The following is a 24,380-nucleotide window of genomic DNA, read 5'->3' on the forward strand; positions in this document are numbered from 1 at the left end:
CAAACTACAAAGAGCTGGCCCATGGTAATAGAGGTTCTATTTCAAGAGCTTGAGAAAGGGCTTGTTTTCCCTCATTATATAAAACAAACCCAAAGGCTTGCAAGGATGGATCTAGGTAGGGGGAAGCCCAAACCGCAAAGCCAGAGAAAGACGAAGCGCTGTTTACATAACGGCTCAAGCAGCGCAGGTTATCCATAGGTCAGCTGCATAACACCCTGCGGTCATCGTGCCATAACAGTGTCTGTTCTTGTGGGAACAGTGGGCGACCCGGGTATCGTGGAGAAGGAGGATGCAGACTCTGTGTTCATGGAGATGATCTGCCCCTCCGGGACCAACCCGGACGACTCCCCGCTGTATGTCCTCTGCTGCAACGACACCTGCAGCTTCACCTGGACCGGAGCTGAGCACATCAATCAGGTGAGTCACCTGGGAGCGGGGGGGAGGGGGAGTGGTGGTGTTCATCACACTAGGGGAACAGCAGATGGGCTGTTTTGCACTCTGCTGAACACAAAGCCCGTCTTTAATGGATTCAGCATGGCATTGTCACATTCTGTGATTTCATTCATGACAACATTCATTCTTGACTGAACTTTTAAGTAAGACACAAGTATTTTATTAATCCCCAACTCTTTATTAGATTACCTTATTGATCATGTTCAAAGTAAATTCTAATTCAATCGGCCCCAATTTGATGATATTGCTGTAGATGTAGCTTAATTTTCTTATTGTGGGACCGTATGGCCCCTCATCTTATTCATGATGGAACACAAATGTCTGCACTAAAAGTAGGTGTCGTTTATAAAGAGGAATGACTGTTATGGTTGTTGTGGATCTCCCGCTAGGATATTTTTGAGTGCCGAACCTGTGGCTTGCTGGAGTCTCTCTGCTGCTGTACTGAGTGTGCAAGAGTGTGCCACAAGGGACACGATTGCAAGTGAGTGGCAGAATTGTATTATTTGGTATTGCTTTTAAGTTTTATGCATGCTGTTTCCACATATTTAATTAAACTGCACGTCTTGTCTAGATTTCTAATTCTGTTTAATCGTCCCTCTTCCTTAGACTTAAGAGGACTTCTCCCACGGCATACTGTGACTGCTGGGAGAAATGCAAGTGCAAAACACTGATTGCTGGCCAGAAGGCGGCTCGGCTGGACCTTCTGTACAGGCTCCTCACAACCACGGACCTGGTCACCACACCAAACAGCAGGTAAGACTCCATAGTAATCTCCTGATGCAGCTGTCCCTGAACCACCTTCATAACCTACTCAGGACATGACAGGAATTCGTTTTTTTTGCTTAATGAAGGCTGCATTCTTTTAGCAATGAAAGGCTATCCGTAAGGCTACATTCTGAAAAGAATACATTCTTGTTTTTACACATCATCTTCTATAGACCTAGCCTGGGAAGGCTGATATTTTGTTGGCTCTAGCATATGCGTCCGACAACCTCCCAGTTAAGATGAATTTCCAGCAGACCTTGCCCGGTTCGGTCACAGTAAAACTGTTTATCTAATTTGGGGCGTGTTTTGACAATGACTGTACACAGGAGCGCCCAATGGGAGCCCTGTTGAGGCACTTTCATAAACAACCAAGACGTCTAGATGCTGCTGATGTGTCACACGTTTTGTTGCTCTTATTGTTTGTATATCTATACAAACGGCAGACAGAGGCATTAGGGCTACAAGGCACCCGGGCTACAAGGCCCAGGTGCCTTGTAGCCCTAATGCCTTGATTTAGAGTACGACTCATGCTGGTGAGTTGACTTCCAGATGTTTCCATCCCTAGGGGAGAGCACATTCTACTGTTCCTGGTGCAGACTGTTGCCAGGCAGAGCGTGGAGCACTGCCAGTACAGACCGCCGCGCATTCGAGAAGACCGGAACCGCAAAGCAGCCAATGCAGAAGGTTTTCACACTTATTTCTCTATCCCCCATTTCTTAGTGTCTGTAATTTTGGCTAGTACCATGACTCCATGACTGACTTATTTCTCCTCCCTCTCCCAGACTCTGACATGCCAGACCATGACCTGGAGCCTCCACGCTTCGCCCAGCTGGCTCTAGAGCGAGTCCTGCAGGACTGGAACGCTCTCAAGTCAATGATCATGTTCGGCTCACAGGAAAACAAAGACCCGTAAGTACCACGCTAAACATCCCCTCCCCAGTGATGGAGTGGCTGATGGGCAGAAGCAATCAAAGTCTCATTACACTAATGTCTACCCACCTGGAGAAAATGTGTGCTACTTCTGAGTACAGAGTTTATTTTGGTCTTTCTCTGTATTTGATTGTTGCTTTTGCTGTTTGTACAGCATTGTGAGTTTATGAAAAACCCTGTACATAAAATAAACATTATTATTATTACTACATAATGAACACCGTGAGAGATGTGTTGTCAGTGGAGCTCATTCTACTGTGCCGTGTCTCTGCTCCTCCATAAGGCTCAGCGCCAGCAGCAGGATCGCCCACCTTCTGCCCGAGGAGCAGGTCTATCTGAACCAGCAGAGCGGCACCATAAGACTGGACTGCTTCACACACTGCCTCATCGTCAAGTGTGCTCCTGACATTACTGTGAGTCTCACCGCAGGATGATAGCCCCTCCCTCTCTCAAACCCAGCATGCCAGATCCCATCTGGAAACACTACTAACTCGCCATTTTAGTTTCCTTGGAAACCAGCTTCCATCAAATTGCATGCTAATGTTTCGGTTTGCTTTCTTGTTGACCCTTCTTCACAAATTTGAGATTAAAGTCAATTTTCTAGCCTAATCCCCACAAGAGCGAGGTCCATGTGAACATGAATTTTCACAGGCAAAGTGAGTGCATATCTACTCAGCTCTGTGTATGTAACCGAGCATCAACACTGTCCCGTTTCCCTGCCAGTTCATCGACACTCTACTGGGAACGCTGGTGAAGGAGCTGCAGAACAAGTACACGCCCGGCCGCCGGGACGAAGCCATCGCCGTCACACGGAGGTTCCTGCGCTCTGTTGCCCGCGTCTTCGTCATCCTCAGTGTGGAGATGGCCTCTTCGAAGAAAAAGAAGTACGGAAAACATGGTCTATATGTTTGTGGTGGTGACTGCTGGCTTTGTTTTTGAAAAGTCTGTAGGTCAGATTCCTGCAGGGCTCAGACTGCCACTGTATTTTATTCTGATGATTTGTATTATTACTACTAAGCTTGCTTATAAAAGTTCAATGTCGTCACTTCATTACCGTTTAAAAATATTTTTTTCCCGTCTTTGAAAATGTTTATATCTGAGATGCAGTCATCCACTTTTTGTGTGACCGTATTGGACTCACCAGTGTCAAGAGTTAGTCTGCAGCCCTGAGCCACACCTAACTCTGCCATCATCTCCTACTTCCTGTCCACTCAGCAACTTCATCCCCCAGCCCATCGGAAAGTGCCGGCGCGTGTTCCAGGCCCTGCTGCCATACGCCGTGGAGGAGCTGTGCAACGTGGCCGAGTCGCTGATCGTCCCCGTGCGCATGGGCATTGCCAGGCCCACCGCGCCCTTCACCTTGGCTAGCACCAGCATCGACGCCGTGCAGGGCAGCGAGGAGCTCTTCTCTGTGGAGCCCCTGCCCCCTAGACCCTCCCCAGACCAGTCCAGCAGGTACCCAGGCTTCAACACCCATGTTTGTTTTCACTTCATCTGATGTGTGTGCTCTTCATTCCATGCCCTTGGTGTTCTTAATGCTAGTAAAGGACAATTTGCACAAATCAGAGTAAACTAGATTTTGAATGTATCTAACTGAAAAAATCACACACTTCAGGAAACACTCACATATGACTCTCGTTGGCTTTAGCAATTAGATTGCCTTGTGGGAGACTCTGGTCATGTGCAGTGAGTGTTTAGGTAGTTGGATACACAGACTGGTAGTCCAAAAAAATTTGGGACAAATGAAATTATTTGACAGGCTTATTACAGGCCTGTGACAGTAGTTTTTTTTAATTTGCATTTGGTTTTGTGACTGTCTGAATTATGACAAAGAAAGATGAAGCATCGTTTTTACCTCCTCGCTCATATTTTTTATATATATATATATATATATATTTTTTTTAATTCCCATCCCAGATGTTCAATCCACAGGCTGTACGGAGCATCTTCATTAGCAGACACGCAAGATTAATGATTTCTTGTGTTCATTCGTCCTCAGCTCCAGTCAGACGGCGTCCTCCTACATCATCCGGAACCCCCAGCCGCGACGCAGCAGCCAGTCACAGCCCGTCAGAGGGAGAGATGAGGAGCAGGATGACATTGTCTCTGCAGACGTGGAAGAGGTTAGGGACGCTCGCATCATCAACCTGTGGATATGGGTATTCGTGTTAGAACAGTGGGGCCGGTAAACATTTCTTGATTGATTTAACTAGATTGTCAATAAGCTATAATAAGCTCTCGAATCAATCAATTTTAATGTGTACGGGAATAAACATTTGAATTAAGGAGTGTATTCTAGGCTCCATCTATCTATTGGAGGGTAAATTACATCATTATGGTCTTTAATGGCTCTACATCATGAGCATTCTTTAACAGTTAGCTCTTGATTTGATTCACTCTAAAACATTATGAGCACCATCCTCCCTGACTTGAACCTTCCACATGTGTGCCCATTTCAGGTTGAGGTTGTGGAGGGTGTGGCCGGGGAGGAAGATCACCATGACGACCAGGAGGAGCAAGGAGAGGAGAATGCGGAGGCTGAGGGCCAGCATGATGAGCATGACGAAGATGGTAAGCCGATCTGCAAAAATGTTTTCTCCTTATCCGCTTATCCGGGGTCGGGTCGCGGGGGCAGCAGCTCAAGTAGGGGGCCCCAGACTTCCCTTTCCCGGGCCACATTGACCAGCTCTGACGGGGGGAACCCGAGTCGTTCCCAGGCCAGTGTTGAGATATAATCTCTCCACCTAGTCCTGGGTCTTCCCCGGGGTCTCCTCCCCACTGGTCGTGCCTGGAACACCTCTCAAGGGAGGCGTCCAGTGGGCATCCTTACCAGATGTCCGAACCACCTCAACTGACTCCTTTGTAAGCAGAGGAGCAGCGGCTCTAATCAGAGTTCCTCCCGGATGGCTGAACTTCTCACCCTATCCCTAAGGGAGAAGCCAGCCACCCTCCTGAGAAAACTCATCTCGGCCGCTTGTATCCGTGATCTCGTCCTTTCGGTCATTACCCATCCCTCATGACCATAGGTGAGGATAGGAACGAAGATCGACCGGTAGATCGAGAGCTTTGCCTTACGGCTCAGCTCTCTTTTCGTCACAACGGTGCGGTAAAGTGAACGCAATACCGCCCCCACTGCTCCGATTCTCCGGCCAATCTCACGCTCCATCGTACCCTCACTCGCGAACAAGACCCTGAGGTACTTGAACTCCTTCACTTGGGTTAAGGACTCATTTCCTACCCGGAGAAGGCAATCCACCGGTTTCCTGCTAAGAGTCATGGCCTCAGATTTAGTGGTGCTGATCCTCATCCCAGCCGCTTCACACTTGGCTGCCAGCCGATCCAGTGAGTGCTGAAGGTCACAGGCCTCGATAACTTTATATGGATAAAGTACCACAATATTCGTATGAATTCCAAATACCCTTCTATGTAATCGTAGGTTCATTACATGGATGTTAATTCAAATTTAGAATATAGTATTGACCCAAACTAGTCTTCCTTTCTCTCTGACGTATATCTTTATTTCTTGACAATACAATACCATTCATAAAAGACAAACAATGATATTAATTGATTGCACAGCCCTACTGTCAGTGTCTTATTGTTCAGTGCCTTGGTTTGGACAGACTCTGGCATCTGAAGGGTAGGGCTGCTGCTTCACCTCAGAGTATAATGGTACCTATTGGATTGTAAGCTGCTGAGAGCATAAGGTTTTTTAAACTCAAGGTTGTTCTGTGTGACATTGTATGTTTGGTGAATATGTACACTGAGTGAAAAGCTGATCCGCCTTCTCTACTTCCTCATTCACAGGAAGTGACATGGAGTTGGATCTGCTGGCGGCAGCAGAGACAGAGAGCGATAGTGAAAGTAACCATAGCAACCAGGACAACGCAAGCGGCCGCAGGAGTGTAGTCACGGCAGCCACAGCGGGCTCTGAAGCAGGTTAGTCGAAAAATAGACCTAACATTTGTTGCATTCTTTCAGGCCTTGGGCTTTTCCATTGCACTGGCCACCCCATAGCTATGCTTTCAAAACTACTCGACATGATAATCATTCACAGCCTAATTCGATTTTATGTGGAATTAATTTTAGGTTTCGGCATTACTGATTCTCAGCAAATGATGCAGCAAACAAAATGGTCCCTGGCTCAATCCTTAATGTATTTCATTCGCAGGCAGTAGGGTGTCCCTGGCATTTCCTATTTTTGGTATGGGCTCCTCTACTTCAATGCATATACAGTATGTTAGGGCAAGAGTGATTTTTGCAAAGTGAAGTTTCCCATCTTGAGAATTCCTGCAAATTAGTATTCCATCCTCATTGTTCACCTTTTGTTGTATCCATCATTATTACTAAGTCACGTCACGTCTATCACTCTTGATCTTTTCACCTCCCTAACCAAATAACTAAAATGTCTCACTCTTCAAAACGGCTTTCTTTTTACCTTCACCCTCCATCTAGAATAGCATTCAATACTAATGTCCTTTTTTGACACGCCCCGGTAAGTTTGTTGCTTTTGATTCTTTCCTGAAATGTGACTTTCGAGATATGTTTATGGATTAATAACCACAATTGCAAGCAGTATTTCCTCTTCTTAAATTGACCCACCGACACAGTGCTGACTTCTCCACTGACGTCTGTCTGTCTTCGTCTGTTTTTGGCCTTGTGGTGGTGTGTGTGTGTGTGTGCGGTTCACTAACCCGCACTCAAGTCTTGAACGATTGCTGTGTCTGAGTAAAATGAAAAGGAGTAGGCGAGATGACCGGACCAACTCATTAAACTCTTCTCCTCCTCTTCTCCTCCTCCTCCCCCAAGGTGCCAGCAGTGTGCCTGCCTTCTTTTCAGAGGACGACTCCCAGTCCAACGACTCGAGTGACTCGGACAGCAGCAGCAGCCAGAGCGACGACGTGGAGCAGGAGACCTTCCTGCTGGACGAGCCCCTGGAGAGGACCACCAGTGCCTCCCACGCCAACAGCGCCGCCCAGGCGCCGCGCTCCATGCAGTGGGCCGTACGCAACGCGCCCAGCCAGCGGGCCGCCGGCAATGGCCTCCCCAATACCTCCACGCCGGCCGGTACGCGTGTGTGTGAGTGTGTGTGTTTGTGTGTAGGCCTATCAACTGTTTTGATGTTATTTTTAAGTTCATGTGATTACTGTGGCAACCTATTTAACTTTAATAGTAGAAGTGCTTCTTGAAAGTTGTAACTCTCTTCAATTCTTCAAAGTTACTTCAAAGTTTATATTGTTCAAAAAGGTTAAAACTGTACTGTTGGCGTTACATTAGCAGCTTCAAGTGGCTAGAGTTATAACCATTATCATTATCATAGAGGGATGGATTGACTCGTGGCTGAGCGTGTTTTATTCGGGAGAACCTTTTTATGAATGGCACTTAAACCTGCACTATAACTTTTCAACTGCAGCCATAGTGCTTTCATCAAGGACCTTTTTTATCCTAGTTAGCAGGGATCCCATTCATGTTTCAAGGTGACACAACATGCGTTTCTCCTGTGTCGACAGCGAGCTCCACGGGCCTGATCTACATTGACCCCTCCAACCTGCGGCGCTCCAGCGCCATTAGCTCCAGCGCAGCGGCGGCGGCGGCCCTGGAGGCTAGCAACTCCAGCAGCTACCTGACATCTGCCAGCAGCCTGGCCCGCGCCTACAGCATCGTCATCAGGCAGATCTCCGACCTCATGAGCCTCATCCCCAAATACAACCATCTAGTGTACTCCCAATACCCTGCTGCTGTCAAGCTCACCTACCAGGATGCCGTCAGCCTGCAGGTGAGGCTCAAGTGTGTACTATGTTGTGTAAGGGAATGCTGTGGGGCCTAACATATAGTGTGTTGTGTAAAGGCTTGCTGTGGCTACCACCATGTTTTGTGTTGTGTAAAAGGCTTGCCGTGGCTACCACCATGTAGTGTGTTGTGAAAAGGCTTGCTCTGGCTACCACCATGTAGTGTTGTGTAAAGGCTTGCTGTGGCTACCAGCATGTAGTGTGTGCTTGCTGTGTTGCTCAACAGGTAGCCTTGCCTAAAGGCTTACTGTGTTGCTCAACATGTACTGATTTGTGTAATGTTTCATCGTGGGGCCCAACATGTACTGTGTTGTGTAAAGGCTTGCTGTGTTGTGGTAGACAGTGGTGGTGCTAAAGATGTTTTACCAATTAAATTTTGGTTCTCAATTCAATTTTCGGTTCTATAAAAAACAGATGCATGGTTGACTTGATAACTACAGTCAAGAACGTTGGCACTGTTGCATTAAAGCTTGGGCAGGCAATTTAATTTTTTTAAATTCTTTTCATCATATTTCTTGAAATTCTCTTTACAACCTGATAATAAATCGAAATCTGAAATCAAATGACAGAATTAAATGAGATGAACTACCTTGCAACCTGCGCACAATCTGCTCGTGCATTTATGCACATGACATGAGTCGTTTCATAGGGCTGTCTATTGCTAAAGCTTGCGAGCTAGTGATGTGTTTCAGTGGAGTGGCTTTGGATAGAGGCCTGTAGGGAGGGGGGAGATTTCGTCAGTTTCAATCTAGCTATACTAATGGTTTCTCCAAATTGCATTCCCCATGTCATTGATGTATGGAAGAGCTTCAACAATAAGGTCCTCATGTTCTCATTTCCTGCGTGTCTTCATCCAGAACTACGTGGAGGACAAGCTCATCCCCACCTGGAACTGGATGGTGTCCATCATGGATTCCACGGAGGCCCAGCTACGTTACGGCTCAGCGCTGTCCTCCGCCGGGGACCCGGGTCACCCCAGCCACCCGCTGCACGCCTCGCAGCACTCGGCTCGTCGGGAGCGCCTCACCGCCCGGGAGGAGGCCAGCCTCCGCACGCTGGAGGGACGCAGGTACAGGTCTTTCTGTGGACCAGAGAGTATATCTAGTCACCACCCACTACCGCAAGGAAGGCAAGCACTTACAATCAAATACATATCACACTTCGGTGTGTGTATGAATGGCTGATTGTTAGGCAATATTGTAAAGTGATATGGGTGGCCACTGGTTACAAAAAAGCGCTATATATATATATATATATATACACAGTCCATTTAGCATTAACATGTTATATATTTGTGTTTGCTAAATTTGAAGCACTTTCAGCTGCATCTCCTCTAATAAGAAAGGATGATGTATGACTATAGTGTTATATGATGACCCTTGAAGTTTCACTACTACATTATTCATGGTAATAATAACTTCATGATGTTAAGATAATATAACAGCGATGCTTGACCGCTATGTATGCAAGTGTGAAATCCCAGGGTTGAACTGATTGCGCTCGTGTTGATGTTGTAGACGAGCAGCCACTCTGCTCACCGCACGCCAAGGAATGATGTCTGCCCGCGGGGACTTCCTCAACTACGCCCTGTCCCTGATGCGCTCGCACAACGACGAGCACTCAGACGTGCTTCCCGTGCTGGACGTGTGCTCCCTGAAGCATGTGGCCTACGTCTTCCAGGCCCTTATCTACTGGATCAAAGCCATGAACCAGCAGACCACCCTGGAGACCCCGCAGATGGACCGCAAAAGGTAGATGGGGTTTGTGATGTTGGGCTGAGTAGGTCTGTACAATACATTGCATTTTGACGGAAATGACTGAAATTCTTACCGTCGCAATTCTAGCCTTCGTGAAAGGTTGTGAAACATTATACATGTATACGACAGTATTTTATATAAATGATATTGTTGATTATAAATGAATACAAAATGCATCAATAAATCATATTTTGTACGCGTGTATGCGTGTACAATATAAAATGAATCGCAATCACAATATTTGGAAAAATAATTGCAATTATCAAGTCAATTTGGAGTCTCAAAGTGCTGGTCTACCTCTAGGACAGAGGTAGACTTGAGAGTGCTGAGAAGTTATTGGCTGTAATTTCTGACCTTATACCCCTGTTCTGTTTTCATTTCATTTTTATTTCACATATTTTAATTTGTGCTGGCATTGGATCATTGAGACATGGCTATACTACAATGTCTTGGGCATTACTTGATGTCAGTCGAATATTAACCCATTCTGCTTCTGCTTATCGAGTTTGTTATCACGCATCTGCAATAAATATATATTTTGTGATACAGTGGTGACATAAATGGAGCCCTGTACTATTTGTCCCGTGTCTCTTTGATGGCATGACTCACAAAGGGGTTATTTGTGTTCGCAGGAACCGTGAGATTCTTGAGCTTGGTCTGGACAATGAGGACTCTGAACATGAGAATGATGACGACACCAATCAAAGTGAGTGGCGTGGAATTAAGTGTGACTGTAATTTAATAGTTTTGCTTGTAATGCTACCATTTGTCTGTCCTTTGTGGCAGCCATTTCACTACTTCCTTCCCTAAAACCAGTTTTTCCTGGCTCTTCGGGAGGCTAGGGTGCGATGGGTGTCACATAAAATGTGGCCTGTGATGTCCTTTGAGACTGTAACTGATTTAACAATGAAATAGACTTGACTCGAGACAACCTTGACTCCATGAAATCCATGAGTCTTTTGTTTGGCTCTGATAGGAGTCTTGTGTCCTCACGCTATTAAATCAAGTCCTTCTCTCTCGTCAGGCTCCACTTTGCAGGACAAGGACGATGATCCGGTTCCAGCTGAGACCGGCCAAAACCACCCCTTCTTCCGTCGCTCAGACTCAATGACCTTCTTGGGTTGCATCCCGCCCAACCCCTTTGAGGTGCCCCTCGCCGAGGCCATCCCCCTGGCGGACCAGCCACACCTCCTGCAGGTCAGACAGCGCTCATTGGTGAAGGTCACAGCGCCACTGAACTTGAGCTACATGGGCGTCCCTGAGACCTGCTTATCTTGTGGACAGTCGTTTTGAAAGAACAAGAGTAAAAGGAACGTGCTTGGCAACCTTGCAACCTTATCATGGCCTTGCTTGATGAGAACAATTTTTTTTCAGTCAGTTGTAACTGGAAAAATGCTTGAGGTACACACATACACACAAGTCCTGTAACAAATCTAATGGATACTCGCCTCATGATTGAATATGCTGTTACAGTATGGTCAATACAGCTCAACTTAAATCATGTCGAACAACTTTAATATTAACATTATAGAGAAGAGCTTGTTTCTATCGCTGCGTCCTGAATGCGTACTTGACAAGTCTCTCTCTCTCATAGCCTAATGCCAGGAAGGAGGACCTGTTTGGCCGCCCCTCTCAAGGCCTGTACTCCTCCTCTTACATGGCCACCAAAGGCCTGGCCGAGGCCAGCATGGACAGGAACTGCCTGGAGGTAAACATGGGCTCCTCTGTACCCTCCTCCTCTCAGGTATACCACCCCTCACTCACTGGACAAACATCACCTGCCCCGCTGTGCTCCAATATCCATCGTCCGCCTTAAATCTACAATAGAAAATAAATTGAATATAACAATGTGAATTGGCTTGTAATTGGGGAGTCTTTCAAGGCTATTCAGTCGTCATATCTTCATTTCCTGCTGGGAACTGATGAATGAGAGGTAATGTCTGTGGATATTGGAACACAGCACTGCTCTGGGGCGTTTCCATATTTCCATTCTTTGATTCATCAAAAGTCACCATAACTTAACAGATGTCCCATCTTGAGTGACTAAACCATTCCTCTGTTATCCTGCGACACGCCAGATCTTGCCCACCAAGATGTCCTACTCGGCCAACCTGAAGAACGTCATGAGCATGGAGACGGCACAGCGAGGTGCTGAGGACCACCTGACAGCCGCCCAGGAGCTGGAGGCCCCCAAACCGGGACCCTCCCCACATGACCTGGCCGCCCAGCTGAAGAGCAGCCTGTTGGCCGAGATCGGTCTGACCGAGAGCGATGGACCCCCGCTTCCCTCATTTAGGTATGTCCCGTCCGTGGTGGTGGGGGCCTACAAGTCACCTCATGTAATTCTCATTCTGTCCACATGACGACCCCACAACTTGCATGTAGTTTGTTAATTAAAATTCCTTTGTACTTTTGTAAGCAACCGTGAATTTTGGTTTTGGTCGATATTTTTGTACATTTTCAGCCTAAATCTTTTGACTAGAACACCCCCCCCCCCCCCCCTGTCCAGGCCCCACTGTAGCTTCATGGGCATGGTGATCTCACATGACATGCTGCTCGGCCGCTGGCGCCTGTCCCTGGAGCTCTTTGGGAGGGTGTTCATGGAGGATGTGGGAGCGGAGCCCGGTTCGGTATGGCTATTATTCAAATTGTTATCCAGATCAATATATAGAGGCCGCTTTGTTTTGAGAGCACGTTTCTGAGTTGTTGTTTTTTTAAGTACTCACCATTGCTTCTTGTCCTCCTCATCCTCTGCCCCCTTCCACCATCAGATCCTGACGGAGCTGGGCGGCTTCGAGGTAAAGGAGTCCAAGTTCCGCCGGGAGATGGAGAAGCTCCGCAACCTGCAGTCCCGTGACCTGGCACTGGAGGTGGACCGTGACCGCGACCAGCTCATCCAGCAGACCATGCGGCAGCTCAACACGCACTTCGGCAGGCGCTGCACCACCACGCCCATGGCGGTGCACCGCGTCAAGGTCACCTTCAAGGACGAGCCCGGGGAGGGCAGCGGCGTGGCTCGCAGCTTCTACACGGCTATCGCGCTCGCCTTCCTCTCCAACGACAAGCTGCCCAACCTGGACTGTGTGCAGAGCGTCAGCAAGGGCATGCAGGCCAGCAGTACGTGTCATCACGATTACAACTCAAGTATGACCACATATGGAAACTAATATCATGGTGCTCAAATTTGGCGTACAATGTTTTCCTGGCGTGATTTTTCTTCTACAAAAACCGTGCTACAAAAGCATGCTTGAATGATTCAACACGGGTACCCGTGCTCTAAAGCCCCTGTGTAATGTGTGTGTGTGTGTTTAGACCTCATGCAGCGGCTGAGGAACCGGGACCGAGAGAGGGAGCGGCGTAGCGGAGGGATCCGGGCTGGTTCTCGGAGGGACAGAGACAGGTGAGCTGGAGGAACGATGTTGGAGATGCTCCTTGTCTGTCAGTATAGAGAACGCCAACGTCGACTCTCCACTTTTTTTTATAGCCTATTAATCTTTTTTCATATTTTTGAGTAGGTCAGGTACATAACTTTTTACGTTGCACACATTTGTTTTTTTTGGAGAAAGCAAACAAAAGAGAATTTATTTTCAATGTTTTATTTTTGTGACACCCCCTGTGGAATGCAAATAAAGGCTCCTTCTAGCGACTCAGATGTCGAAAAAATGCAGCATTTTCAGCGGCTACCAGGTATAACCGAGATCTGTCTGTCTGTGTGTCAGGGACTCCAGGAGACAGCTGTCCATCGACACCAGGCCCTTCAGGCCAGCGTCTGAGGGCAACCCCAGCGAGGAGCCCGACCCCCTGCCGGCGCACAGACAGGCCCTGGGAGAGAGGCTGTACCCGCGCGTGCACGCCATGCAACCGGTAACCACTTACACGCTGAATGAATTCAAATACGATCCAAAACATGGATAGAGCAGAGGACAATTTAGAGCCTGTAACCATAGCGTGTTATGTGTTTCCCTCAGGCATTTGCCAGTAAAATCACAGGCATGCTACTGGAGCTGTCCCCGGCCCAGCTACTTCTACTGCTGGCCAGCGAGGACTCTCTCAGGGCCAGGGTGGAGGAAGCCATGGAGCTCCTCATAGCACACGGAAGGTAAGGAATTGGCACAATGTACTATGTAATTTCATTGGTTTTTTAATGTTTTTACTTCTTTTCTGTGTTCTATTCTTTTCTGTGCCGGGGTCAATGTGACCAACTCTGTGCTGTCTGACTCTACTCTCCTACAGGGAAAATGGTGCAGACAGTATACTGGATCTTGGTCTACTGGAGGCTCCAGAGAAAGCACAAGTAAACACAATCTATCTGTTAGGCCTTAGAAATAAACAGAAGTTTCTCCAAGTTTGAGCTTAGTCTAAAAACAAGTGCTCTTCTCCTGTTTGATAGCAACAGCAGCAGCAGCAGCAGCAACAGGAAAACCGCAAGCGCCATGGTTCAACACGCAGTGTGGTGGACATGGAGCTGGACGACCCCGACGATGGCGACGACAATGCCCCTCTGTTCTACCAGCCCGGCAAGCGGGGCTTCTACTCGCCACGGCCCGGCAAGAACACAGAGGCTCGCCTCAACTGCTTCCGCAACATCGGAAGGTAAGCATCTTCAGCGATCGGTTTTTAGTCATGGGTCAATAACCAAGTACAACACTTCCGCCCACCAGTGTCTGTTTCAGCAGACACAAGCTTGAGATGTTTAAAACTAACACGGTTAAATGTAGTTATTCAGCTGGACTTCACTTCATGTATAATTCATGAGAAGTAGTTCAGCTAAAAGGTGACGCTTCTTCTGTGCTAGACATGACATCTGTGATATATAATTATGCCTTTGTTTGTAGGATACTTGGCCTGTGTCTGCTTCAGAACGAACTCTGCCCCATCACCCTGAACAGGCATGTGATCAAGGTGCTGCTCGGAAGGAAGGTAAAGAAATGTCCCGAGCTCTAGCCCCTCCCCCTCCAGCCAGCACACATCTGACGCATAGTTCTTTCTTTGAATGAGGAAACTAAACCATCCATTTCCTTCAGGTGAACTGGCATGACTTTGCCTTCTTCGACCCGGTGATGTATGAGAGCTTGCGGCAGCTCATCAGACATTCTCAGGCTGGTGAGGCGGAAGCGGTGTTTGCCGCTATGGACCTGGCCTTTGCTATTGACCTCTGTAAAGAGGAAGGCGCCGGACAGGTAAAACGCTGCATCACTTTTGGATGGCATTGTATACTCTATCTTCTGGAATCTCTTATAAAGGAATCTACAGGGGAAATCCTTTTGCACAATTTATCGCCACCTGACTCATGAATTCCTTTTTTAAAAGCTTAATAATAATAAAAAGTAGAATAAAATCAATATTTATGACCATGGGGAGTGACATATTTGGTTATGGTTTTGTTCATGCGTTCACTCCCGCAGGTGGAGCTTCTCTCCGGGGGAGTCAACATGCCGGTCACGCCCCTCAATGTGTACGAGTACGTGAGGAAGTACGCCGAGCACAGGATGCTGGTGGTGGCGGAGCAGCCCCTCCATGTGAGTCTTGGTCACACTGAGCCATAATCACACATCCTGCATTACTCATAGGCGGCTGAAATTGGTTGTATGTGAAACACTCTGGAAAATATCAGCCACGCAGTTAAAGGATGTTTTATGACAATATTTAAGACACTATTGATCAGCATTGCACACAGATGTGTCCAGGTACATTTTAAGCTAAGAGCTTGAAATTGTACACATTGAGCGTTTAATAACCTACTAATGAAATAAATCGATCAAATATGACCATTCAAAAGACATGAGGAGCGAAGAAATGTTTTGTCTTTGTATTGTGTGTATTGTGAAATCCAATTTTCCCCGCTGACTTAGATGGTGGCAGGTCTTTTTGCATACATCCCCTTTGTACCGCCTATAGGCCATTAGAGGACCTTAACGTAGGTCACTTTCACCAGGGTTTTACAAACATGGTGTCCTGCCACTGGCAGGAAAGGCAATAAACATGCCTTGTTAAAGGACTTCATTAGTGGGTGTCGAAGTTCAATTCAAGTTGAACTTTGTGCTACTTTCAAAGCAAATGCGTGTTCCAAGTGTTGCCAGGCTTCTGACAGAGTACAGCTATGCCATTCATTGAAAGCAACTGTCTTGTTTGTGCCTTGGGGCTGGCACATGGCGTGTATATACATCTATAAGTCATGGTGACTAAAAGGCTCTGCTTTTTCTCTGTCCACCCCCCAGGCTATGAGGAAGGGCCTTCTGGACGTGCTTCCTAAGAACTCCTTGGAAGATCTGACAGCAGAGGACTTCCGACTGCTGGTCAACGGCTGCGGGGAGGTTAATGTACAGATGCTCATCAGCTTCACCTCCTTCAACGACGAGTCTGGTACGCTCCTACATCCTCATTATCTGCTTCATGTGTCTGGATCTGGTTTGGCCCTCAGTTTCAAATCAGGCTTACTGTTTGTTTGGTTCCAACTTCTTTCTCTGCATCCACTAGGAGAGAATGCGGACAAGCTGCTGCAGTTCAAGCGCTGGTTCTGGTCAATCGTGGAGAAGATGAGCATGACTGAGAGGCAGGACCTGGTGGGTCTCCGTTTCTTTTACCCCAAATTCACACTGAAACCTTTTAGTTTAGTCATTTACGGTCTTGTGTCCAATTCACAAATTGATCTGTATTGATAAAACTTAGTGTATTATTGCTACCTTGTTGAACCGGATCTGAAAAAACGTTTCTGTGGCCGTTTTGTAACAGAGAAAAGTCTCCCTGGGGCTTGCATTACGACTACTAAAGAAAACGTATCCTCTTTGGTCCTCCCCCACTCTGCTTCCCATCACCTCACAGGTATACTTCTGGACCTCCAGCCCATCTCTCCCCGCCAGCGAGGAGGGCTTCCAGCCCATGCCCTCCATCACTATACGCCCACCGGACGACCAGCACCTGCCCACGGCCAACACCTGCATCTCCCGACTCTACGTGCCACTCTACTCTTCCAAACAGATCCTCAAACAGAAACTCCTGCTAGCCATTAAGACCAAGAATTTTGGTTTCGTGTAGAGTGTTTCCACAGGAGAAAGTGTAAAACGATTAAAAAAGAAAAAAAAACATGTTTACCGTTGTGTAATATTTACTTAGCTCCATTTTTGTAGATTTCTTTTTTTTTGTCTATACAATTTTATGGAATTCGACGAAACTGTTGCAATCTTCCCTGGCGGTAATATTTGTCTGTGTTGTGAACGCAGACTCCTTGTTCTTTTTTTTTTTTTTTTTTCCTTTGTGTTTATAAAGAGGTATACAGTCTGGAACATTCCTGTATTGGCATTGTAAAGATGTAAAGCCCTCAGCCCTGCTCTATTGGCTTAGACCTTTACTTACCAGGAATTTGGCTGGACAGTAAACAGTCGGCCAAAACCCAGCCAAAGATGACAGCAGTAGTATTTAAAAAATAAAATAAAAGACACACTGTGATTATAATTTTTTTTCCTGCCCTGAAAATAATACTTGTTATTAATGACAGTTCACTTCTGCCTTTGTGGAAAGTCATTTTTCTTGTATAGGGGGAGTAGGGAATTTCAAAATAAACTTGGATGCAAAATACTTTGTCTTTATTTGCAGAAAATGTTCTTTTGGTGTATAAAAGCATTTATTAAATATGTATTAAATATAAACAAAAGCTTCAAGCAATAAAAGTAACCTAACATTGAAGGTTTTCTTTCTTGTAAAAGTACATGTAAGTCCTTAAAATGTAATGAGTTCCAACCAGTACTATTTATATTTTTTCTTTTAAATTGTCGCTTTTGACACGTCTACCTACACACATCTTTTTGAATGGTGACGTTTGACCAATCCTGAGGAGGGATGCTAAGCCCCGCCCATATCATTGTAGCTGTCAATGCCAGTAGTTGTCCTGGTCGACTGGGAGCCATATGAGGTGAATTGGTTAACCTCTGACCAGCTTCTCTATGGACGAATTTTGATATATTAGGATGCTAACTTACTGAAAATACAGAAGGTGTTGTTTATTAGGTAATGTAGTTTAGCTTTTTAGTAAGTAAAGCATTGGTGGCCAGCAGGGGATGACTTTATTGTTAGCAACCATGTCGAAAGCGACCCGTTATTTTTAGCTAGCACTGAGCTAGCTCAGCAGAAGCACCGAGGAAGCGTTCGCCTACTTCTCGGTCGGGGTTTTTAGAAAAATAAAAGACAGGATTCAGATGGAGAATTTCCAGGAGGCGACCTCGAGGCAGGTCAAGCTCCTCACAAGCCGCTTGAAAGAGGCGTTGTCCAGCGGCCTAGAGCTCCTCCACTCGGAGCTCGGTGTGGATCTGGGTCTGAAGCCGGAGCTGATTCCGCCATGGGTGATCCTCTTAGCAGCGTGCATCGGTCTGGTGCTCCTGGTGGCTCTGTGGGCCTCAGCCTGCGGCTTTCTCTTCAAGCGACGACCAGCCGCCGTGGACGGTGGCTATGGAGTCAAACCCGACGGCATCAAGCCCGCCGTCAAAGCTGAGGATCAGAAGAAGAAGAAGAAGAAGACTGAGAAGGTAACTCCTCTTTGAATGTGCAGTTTCGGCCGCTAGCTGCCATTAGCAGGAGTAACGTTAGCTCAAGCAGGCTGGCGCCAGGCCTTGCTTGGCCTGATGCTGAACATGATAAGTGTGCATCATTTGCAATACGAAGTGGACGTTTGTTGATCTCTACCTTATTTTGTGCACTTATTCGCTTATAGAAAGCCCAGGAGGCTCAGCCAAACGGGAGAGCGGTTCCTGAAGCCCTAGAGGAGGCCACATTGTCAGAAGAGATTGTGCCACATCACCAGTCACCTCCACCGCAAGGCAAGACTGAAAGCGCTACAGAGGTAAGATTTTACGGTAGCTCTTAAAAAACAAACCTCATTTTCATTAAGATGAGGAACTGTACTGTATTTTATTTGTATTTATTTTTGAATCAATATATATTTTTTAATCTCAGCATTAACAAAGTCCTCCTTAAACGCAGCAGTCCCACCCTCCCACCACTGGTCACTGTCGTGTTGTAGTGATGTGGCCAGACCAGCTGGCAGTATTTGGTTACCATCCTAACTTGCAGATGCAGCATAATCTTGGAGGCTCATTCCTAACTTGGGACACTGTCAGGTGTGATCAATTCATCAAATGCTGCCAGCAGGAATGTACAATCACAGTGGGCATTTATTTTTTACCAATTTATAACACAGATTCAGTTGTAAAGCGGTTGTGGATGTCATATGCAATTTCACTTATATATATATATATATAGACAGTAGTTAAACCCACTGATTTGATTGGCTACTATGGCTCATCTCGAGGTCTCATGTTCCGTTATGGCTGGTTCAACACAAGGTGCTGCTCTCTTCAACTCTTCTGTAGTATAGTATATTTCCTGGAGGTCATCTATAATTGTTCTTCCAGGTAAAGAAGTCAAAAAAGAAGGCCAAACAGGTGGTCAAAGAGTCCAAGACGGCGACTGCTGACGGCAAAGAGCCAGAGGAAGGTGAGGTGTCATGAATCAGGGTCACTTGGGATTATCTTACTTTTATTCCATGTCTTCTGTGGCCATTTACTGCTCCCTCTATTACAGTGTGGTTCCCCGTTAAATTTGTTTCTTTCAATTTGAAACTATTTTCAGAAAGTAGGTTGCTGCACCGTTTTAATAAATGGCCCACACAGACTTAATTAAAAATTTAACACGGTTTTCATAAAGAAGGAAACCACAGGTTCTCAATCTATTTCATTATCCCCTAATCCATAGCATGTTTTGGAAGGTAAACCCAGCTACTCTGCCCTCTGGGCTACTTCCATGCTAATTCTGCACCGTGCGTGTGGGATATTTCCTCAGGCACGTGGGAGACGAAGGTCAGCAACAAGGAGAAGCGTGAGCAGCGCAAGAAGGAAAAGACCCCCAGCGACGGCTCCGCCAGTCCTGGAGGGGGCAACGCCTCCAATGGTTCCTCTCAGGAGCTGCCTAAGCCCACCCCAGTTCAGGCCCCTGCAGCCCAGAAGAAGAAGAAGGGTAACTTGGCTAGTTCTTAGGCTAACCCTGTCATTTCATATCAAGCAGGAGTGGGACATGGCTGTAGTCGAAATATGCTCCTTTACACAACAGCTTAGATTTGAATCATCATGTATGCTTCACATGTAAGCTTAGATTGGACTAAGTCTACTTTTGTGTCTAATGATGTAATCCTGTCTTAAACTCCTGAGGAGGTGTTTTTGAGTTCAGCTGTTCTCGTGTGGACAATAGGACCTATAAATACAGACACTGGGGTATTTGTTCCACACTGGGGACCCTTCTGTGTGGCACCTGAGGGGTGTGTTATTGTGCGTTGCTGTGGCTCCTTCACGTATTGTCTAATGTGAGATGTATCTTTTATTCCCTACCCTTTTAGGGGAATCCACCAAAGTTAAAGTAGAGAAAGTTGAGGCTGTTGCAGCTCAAGGTAACTATTCAAGTGAACCACCAGAATGATTTGTGTTCTGAATGCTATGAAATGATTCTAATCTCACTACTAGGGCTCCCTGCTTTTTATATTGGTCATGTTTGCTTAGAAACTTGATATAATATCATATAACATCAATATAATTTCTTTAATGTTATTTTAGATGAATTGCATGACATTATTCAGTTAACCAGTATCTGCTTCCTTTTTCATAATACAAAAAAACGAATGCGATTTGCACTAAATCTGATAGAAAAAATAATCTGGTTTAATGCTATGGTGATAATGACATGACCATGACGGTTCTAAACCACCATAAAATTCTACGTTGAATGCAGAAACTTAAATTTTACGCGGCGCATTCTTGGATTTTAGGTGATAATTGGTTCAGCTTTGAGCAGGCTTCTTTTATTTCCACGGCTCCACCATTCGGAGCTGCGTCCTCATCCCGTCTCCATCTCTGAATCTCTGCTTTTGGTCTCTCCCCATCTGTGTATTAGTGAGAAGCAGCGAGCCAGCCTCCAGCTCCACCAAGGCGGCTGTCAAGGCTCCAGCCCACACAGCTGCTCAGGCCCCTGGCCACTGGGCCGCCAAGCGAGAGCCTGCCACGCTCTGGGGATCGGAGATAGATGGTAAACACACCACACAGTTGGCCTCTGAAGCTAGGCCTTAGCTTCCACTGCATTGCGTTTTATATGCATGCTATTCTGGAGGCATATGTTGGCGTAGGCTGACTATTACTCACTATTAACGGTTCTCTAATGTCTTATTATATGTGGCTAATATGGTAGTTTTCATCAGTGTTAATGTATTAAGATAAAGTTTTTGTTATAATAGTGACTCTCAAATCTGCCCATTTCAGGGTCATGGACTGTGATCGAAAGTGCTATGAAGACGTCGGACCAAACTCAAGTGTCTTCTTTCTCTGGGCTAGGCACTGCCGGTAAGGTGCAAAGGGTGGAATGAGACCACTGCCCTCTTATAGTCTTACTGTGTCACATTTCAACTAGCTTGTCGCTTCAAATGACCTCAACATGTATGAAGTAAACACTGCGCAATAGTGATTTCAATAATATTATCAGTAAAATCACATCCTATAACTGATGTCTTCTAAAATTGCTGGCCAGCCTGTGCCTTTTGTTCACAAGGATCTTGCTATCGACATTCTCATAAGTTGCCAGCAGAGGGTGTAGTTTCCCAAGCAGTGCATTAATGTTCTGTTATTTGGATTTTTCCATAGAACCTATTCCTGACCTGCCCTGGGCCGGCCAGCCCAAGGTAGAAGACGAGTGGTCAGGCCAGAGTAAGAACCAGCCGCTTTTGTTTTGTTCAATCTTTTAACTACCACACCCTGTTTGCGAGTGTCCCCCCCCCCCCCCCAATAACATGTCTCAATATATGTGATGATCACATTGTAGCATTGTATTGACAGTGGTATTATTAATGTTAAACCTTGTTGATTATGTGGATATTCTAATACATCCTTATGCCTGCCACTTTTCCATAGCAATCACAAAATATGTTACTCTGCCGTGTTAGCTAAGAGGTTAACAGCTCTCCTTCGCCGTTGAAGAAATGGTAATCATACATTTAATGCTTCCTTCAGACGGCGGCACTGTGGATGCCAGCTCAGACTGGAACGCCCCTTCTGAGGTCTGGGGGAATTACGAGGAGCCGGCCCCTAGCCCCCCCGCAGCCCAGAAGGTGGCCCCCCCTGAGCCTGCTAAGAGCCATCTTCTGATGGAGGCCGCTGTAAGTGTTCTCTCACTGTCTCATTTTACAATTTTAGCTTCCTGACCAAAGCGGACCGTCTTCCCAGATGCTACTCAGGTCAATACTCTGCCTTACGTGGGTTAGCGTTACCTTGCTCTTCTTCTTCTACTAGGAAGACGAAGATGATGACAAGGCCGACGCTAGCGGCAAAACTAAGAAGAGGAAGAAAAAGAAGAGGAAGGTGGCAGAGGAAGGAGGCCAGGGTAGCCAGGTAAAGCCACTCGTCTGTTGCCCTCCTTTCTGTTGCTAGTTAAAGGCGTGGAGCTATGAACGTAATCTTATTATTTTGGCTGTCTTACCCCCAAACTTCTGTCCTGTGTCTTCCTGAAGGACTCTGAGGAGCCAGAGAAGGAGGTGGTCCATGAGGCCCCAGTGAAGAAACAGCAGCAGCCTGCCCAGGAGAAGGCTCCTGCTGTCCAGCCGGCAAAGACAGCTGCTGCTGCCGAGGTGGGTGTTCCACGGAGCTCTGGTTGCTATTCGTTAACGGTTAACACATCCTATCCTGTGCTAGTAACAACATTGTTTCCTGTGCGTGTAACCGATGCAGAAAGATGGATATATATATATATATATATATATATATATATATAGAGGTTGTCATGAAATGTGGTTGGTTAATCAGAGGGGAAAATGTTAACAACTTAAAGCCTCATTACATCTTTCGATCAAGGTTTGGAATATTCAGTATCAGTATTGAGTGGAGAATGTGGTGAAATTTATGTATGCTGCATTGCCCTGTGATCACGTGCAGGTGAGAGTGGAGCGACCCGTGAAGGAGACCGTATCCCAGAAGACCCCTGTCACACAAGTGCCACAGAAGCCAAGCGAAGCGGAGCCCACCGCCAAGCAGAACCACCTTCCTGCTCCTGCTCAACAAAGTAAGATGTCATTCGTTCTTCCTCCACTTTGACTTTCTATGTCACAGTTCAGCCAGCTACGTTGACTCCAAATGCCAACTCATTTAATTGACTAGTCGGTACCAGTTGAAGGTGCTGTAGGCAAGATTTGAGAGTCGAAGAGAGCAAGATTTTAATAATAAGTATTCATACATGTTTTGATTGACGGCTAAGACGGATGCCCTTAACCATCAGTGAAGAGATGCTATGATTGGTCAGAAATTACCCAGGAGTGGTGTGTAATAAAAATGTTGTCATGCAGCGGCAGGTGTAGTCAACCGGAAAATATATAATTCACAGTATTTCCCTTGCTAATAGCCGACTGATGGCAATGACATTTCTAACAAATAACTCAAATTTTAGCTCTCAAAACTTACCTACAGCACTTACTTATTTTTGTATTCTGCATTTTAAATGCTCTACAGAAAAAATTGAGGAGAGCCAGGCTCCCAAGCCGGTGAAGAAGAAGAAGGCAAGGCGAGAGACATGAGAACGAGTTCACACTACGGTCTTCTGGGTGGAAGGAAAAGTCCCTGTATTCTGTTTATGCAACAAACAAAAAAACTCCACCTTTTTATGAGCAGAACTTTGTACTAAAACTCTACATGATGGACTTTTCTCAGAAACAAAACTTAAAAATCTGTACTTCAACCCACGCCGGCAAGGTTTGGTGGTTGGTTTGGGGCCTTCAGAACTAAACCGAGGTTGCGACCCAGCAGCTAATGTTATGCTGAGCTAATCGTGATTTGATGCGCTCAGATTCTAGAGTCTTCTAATTCCGGTGAATCAAAACATTTTGAATGATGAAGGAGTCGTACTGTAATTATAACAAATGTAGAAAATATTGATCATGTTTAGATAACGCGCTGTTGCCGGAGGACAGCCGCAAACGTAACTAGGAAGAAAATGAGAGAAAAAAAGAGTGGTGGACAACAAGCGTCAAGGAGAGACCACTCAATTAGGTTGTACATGCCCTTTGCTTTGCAGTCTTGTTATTATTTTCATCAGCCGTACCGGTACAGTGACCACTTTCCTCTAAGAAAGCACCCTTCAGGTCAGGCAAATGGCATCTTTGATGGGGCACCACCAATGAGTTATACATACATATTACGGTTACATGTGAGTTTCGGCTGAAATGTATACATTTTTCTCAAAAAAGAAAAGGTGGAGTGAAAAGGAACATCATATCTCACCTCTGGCATCTCGTGACTGTGTTAAAGGTGTCACCCGACTCCATCCGTTGTGTGTGTGTGTGTCCTTCGTCCAAATGTCGTGCCGCTGTGTGTGCTGAGACCTTGTTTCCTATAGCCTTGGCATTTTACTGTGTGTAATCTTTGTGGCAGTGCCATATAGGTACTTCTGATCATAGATGTACTACTGTGGCATAGTCATCTTCTCCATATCTGTCTGCCTGTGGTTCATTCAAAAGTCTTTCACAACCTTTTGTAAAACCTCTTTGTAATTAAAGAAAAGCAAAGCCATATGTATAAAAAAAACAACTAAATAAATGCCTGTTTGTTTTTTTTGGTTAACTACATTTTTGTGTAGATTCAATCATTACTGGATACCGAACATGTATTGTAGC

The 24,380-nt window shown here is 46.0% G+C and overlaps 2 protein-coding genes across 11 annotated transcripts in view; both read left to right on the forward strand.

Moving 5' to 3' along the window:
- The window catches only part of ubr5 (ubiquitin protein ligase E3 component n-recognin 5), a 35,234-nt gene extending 17,967 nt beyond the window's left edge, over window positions 1-17,267 (forward strand). For 5 of the 10 annotated variants that reach the window (XM_084471503.1, XM_084471498.1, XM_084471500.1 and 2 more), the window contains exons 27-58: window positions 260-417; window positions 843-934; window positions 1,060-1,206; window positions 1,784-1,902; window positions 2,001-2,127; window positions 2,432-2,561; window positions 2,872-3,032; window positions 3,364-3,603; window positions 4,148-4,271; window positions 4,608-4,719; window positions 5,956-6,087; window positions 6,958-7,227; window positions 7,659-7,924; window positions 8,795-9,006; window positions 9,455-9,688; window positions 10,327-10,400; window positions 10,719-10,891; window positions 11,289-11,438; window positions 11,773-11,990; window positions 12,204-12,324; window positions 12,466-12,838; window positions 13,007-13,094; window positions 13,414-13,558; window positions 13,663-13,793; window positions 13,928-13,988; window positions 14,085-14,287; window positions 14,530-14,614; window positions 14,719-14,874; window positions 15,100-15,213; window positions 15,913-16,057; window positions 16,172-16,257; window positions 16,517-17,267. In XM_084471503.1, coding sequence (XP_084327629.1) covers window positions 260-417; window positions 843-934; window positions 1,060-1,206; window positions 1,784-1,902; window positions 2,001-2,127; window positions 2,432-2,561; window positions 2,872-3,032; window positions 3,364-3,603; window positions 4,148-4,271; window positions 4,608-4,719; window positions 5,956-6,087; window positions 6,958-7,227; window positions 7,659-7,924; window positions 8,795-9,006; window positions 9,455-9,688; window positions 10,327-10,400; window positions 10,719-10,891; window positions 11,289-11,438; window positions 11,773-11,990; window positions 12,204-12,324; window positions 12,466-12,838; window positions 13,007-13,094; window positions 13,414-13,558; window positions 13,663-13,793; window positions 13,928-13,988; window positions 14,085-14,287; window positions 14,530-14,614; window positions 14,719-14,874; window positions 15,100-15,213; window positions 15,913-16,057; window positions 16,172-16,257; window positions 16,517-16,729 — 5,060 coding nt within the window. In that variant the 3' untranslated portion in view covers window positions 16,730-17,267. The remainder of the gene's footprint in view (window positions 1-259; window positions 418-842; window positions 935-1,059; window positions 1,207-1,783; window positions 1,903-2,000; window positions 2,128-2,431; window positions 2,562-2,871; window positions 3,033-3,363; window positions 3,604-4,147; window positions 4,272-4,607; window positions 4,720-5,955; window positions 6,088-6,957; window positions 7,228-7,658; window positions 7,925-8,794; window positions 9,007-9,454; window positions 9,689-10,326; window positions 10,401-10,718; window positions 10,892-11,288; window positions 11,439-11,772; window positions 11,991-12,203; window positions 12,325-12,465; window positions 12,839-13,006; window positions 13,095-13,413; window positions 13,559-13,662; window positions 13,794-13,927; window positions 13,989-14,084; window positions 14,288-14,529; window positions 14,615-14,718; window positions 14,875-15,099; window positions 15,214-15,912; window positions 16,058-16,171; window positions 16,258-16,516) is intronic. The other 5 variants (XM_084471506.1, XM_084471504.1, XM_084471499.1 and 2 more) reach the window with 4 other exon arrangements.
- Window positions 17,268-17,576: 309 nt separating this feature from the next.
- LOC311351278 (protein LYRIC-like) lies at window positions 17,577-24,332 on the forward strand. The gene is made up of 13 exons (XM_084471391.1): window positions 17,577-18,213; window positions 18,399-18,527; window positions 19,099-19,180; window positions 19,526-19,699; window positions 20,076-20,126; window positions 20,627-20,758; window positions 20,989-21,069; window positions 21,367-21,429; window positions 21,733-21,878; window positions 22,012-22,110; window positions 22,230-22,346; window positions 22,651-22,777; window positions 23,221-24,332. Exons 1-13 carry the CDS (start codon window positions 17,887-17,889, stop codon window positions 23,283-23,285), a joined length of 1,593 nt encoding a protein of 530 aa, XP_084327517.1. The 5' UTR covers window positions 17,577-17,886; the 3' UTR covers window positions 23,286-24,332.
- The last annotated feature ends 48 nt before the right edge of the window (window positions 24,333-24,380 follow it).

The sequence above is a fragment of the Micromesistius poutassou genome (genome assembly GCF_964030765.1).
Source record: "Micromesistius poutassou genome assembly, chromosome: 8".
NCBI classification, from domain to species: Eukaryota; Metazoa; Chordata; class Actinopteri; order Gadiformes; family Gadidae; genus Micromesistius; species Micromesistius poutassou.

Coding starts and splice junctions, on each gene's coding strand:
- LOC311351278 (XM_084471391.1), top strand. CDS start 17,887: ATGGAGAATTTCCAGGAGGCGACCTCGAGGCAGGTCAAGCTCCTCACA. Junction 20,127..20,626: donor TGAGGCTGTTGCAGCTCAAG/GTAACTATTCAA, acceptor TCTGTGTATTAG/TGAGAAGCAGCGAGCCAGCC. Junction 21,430..21,732: donor AGACGAGTGGTCAGGCCAGA/GTAAGAACCAGC, acceptor TGCTTCCTTCAG/ACGGCGGCACTGTGGATGCC.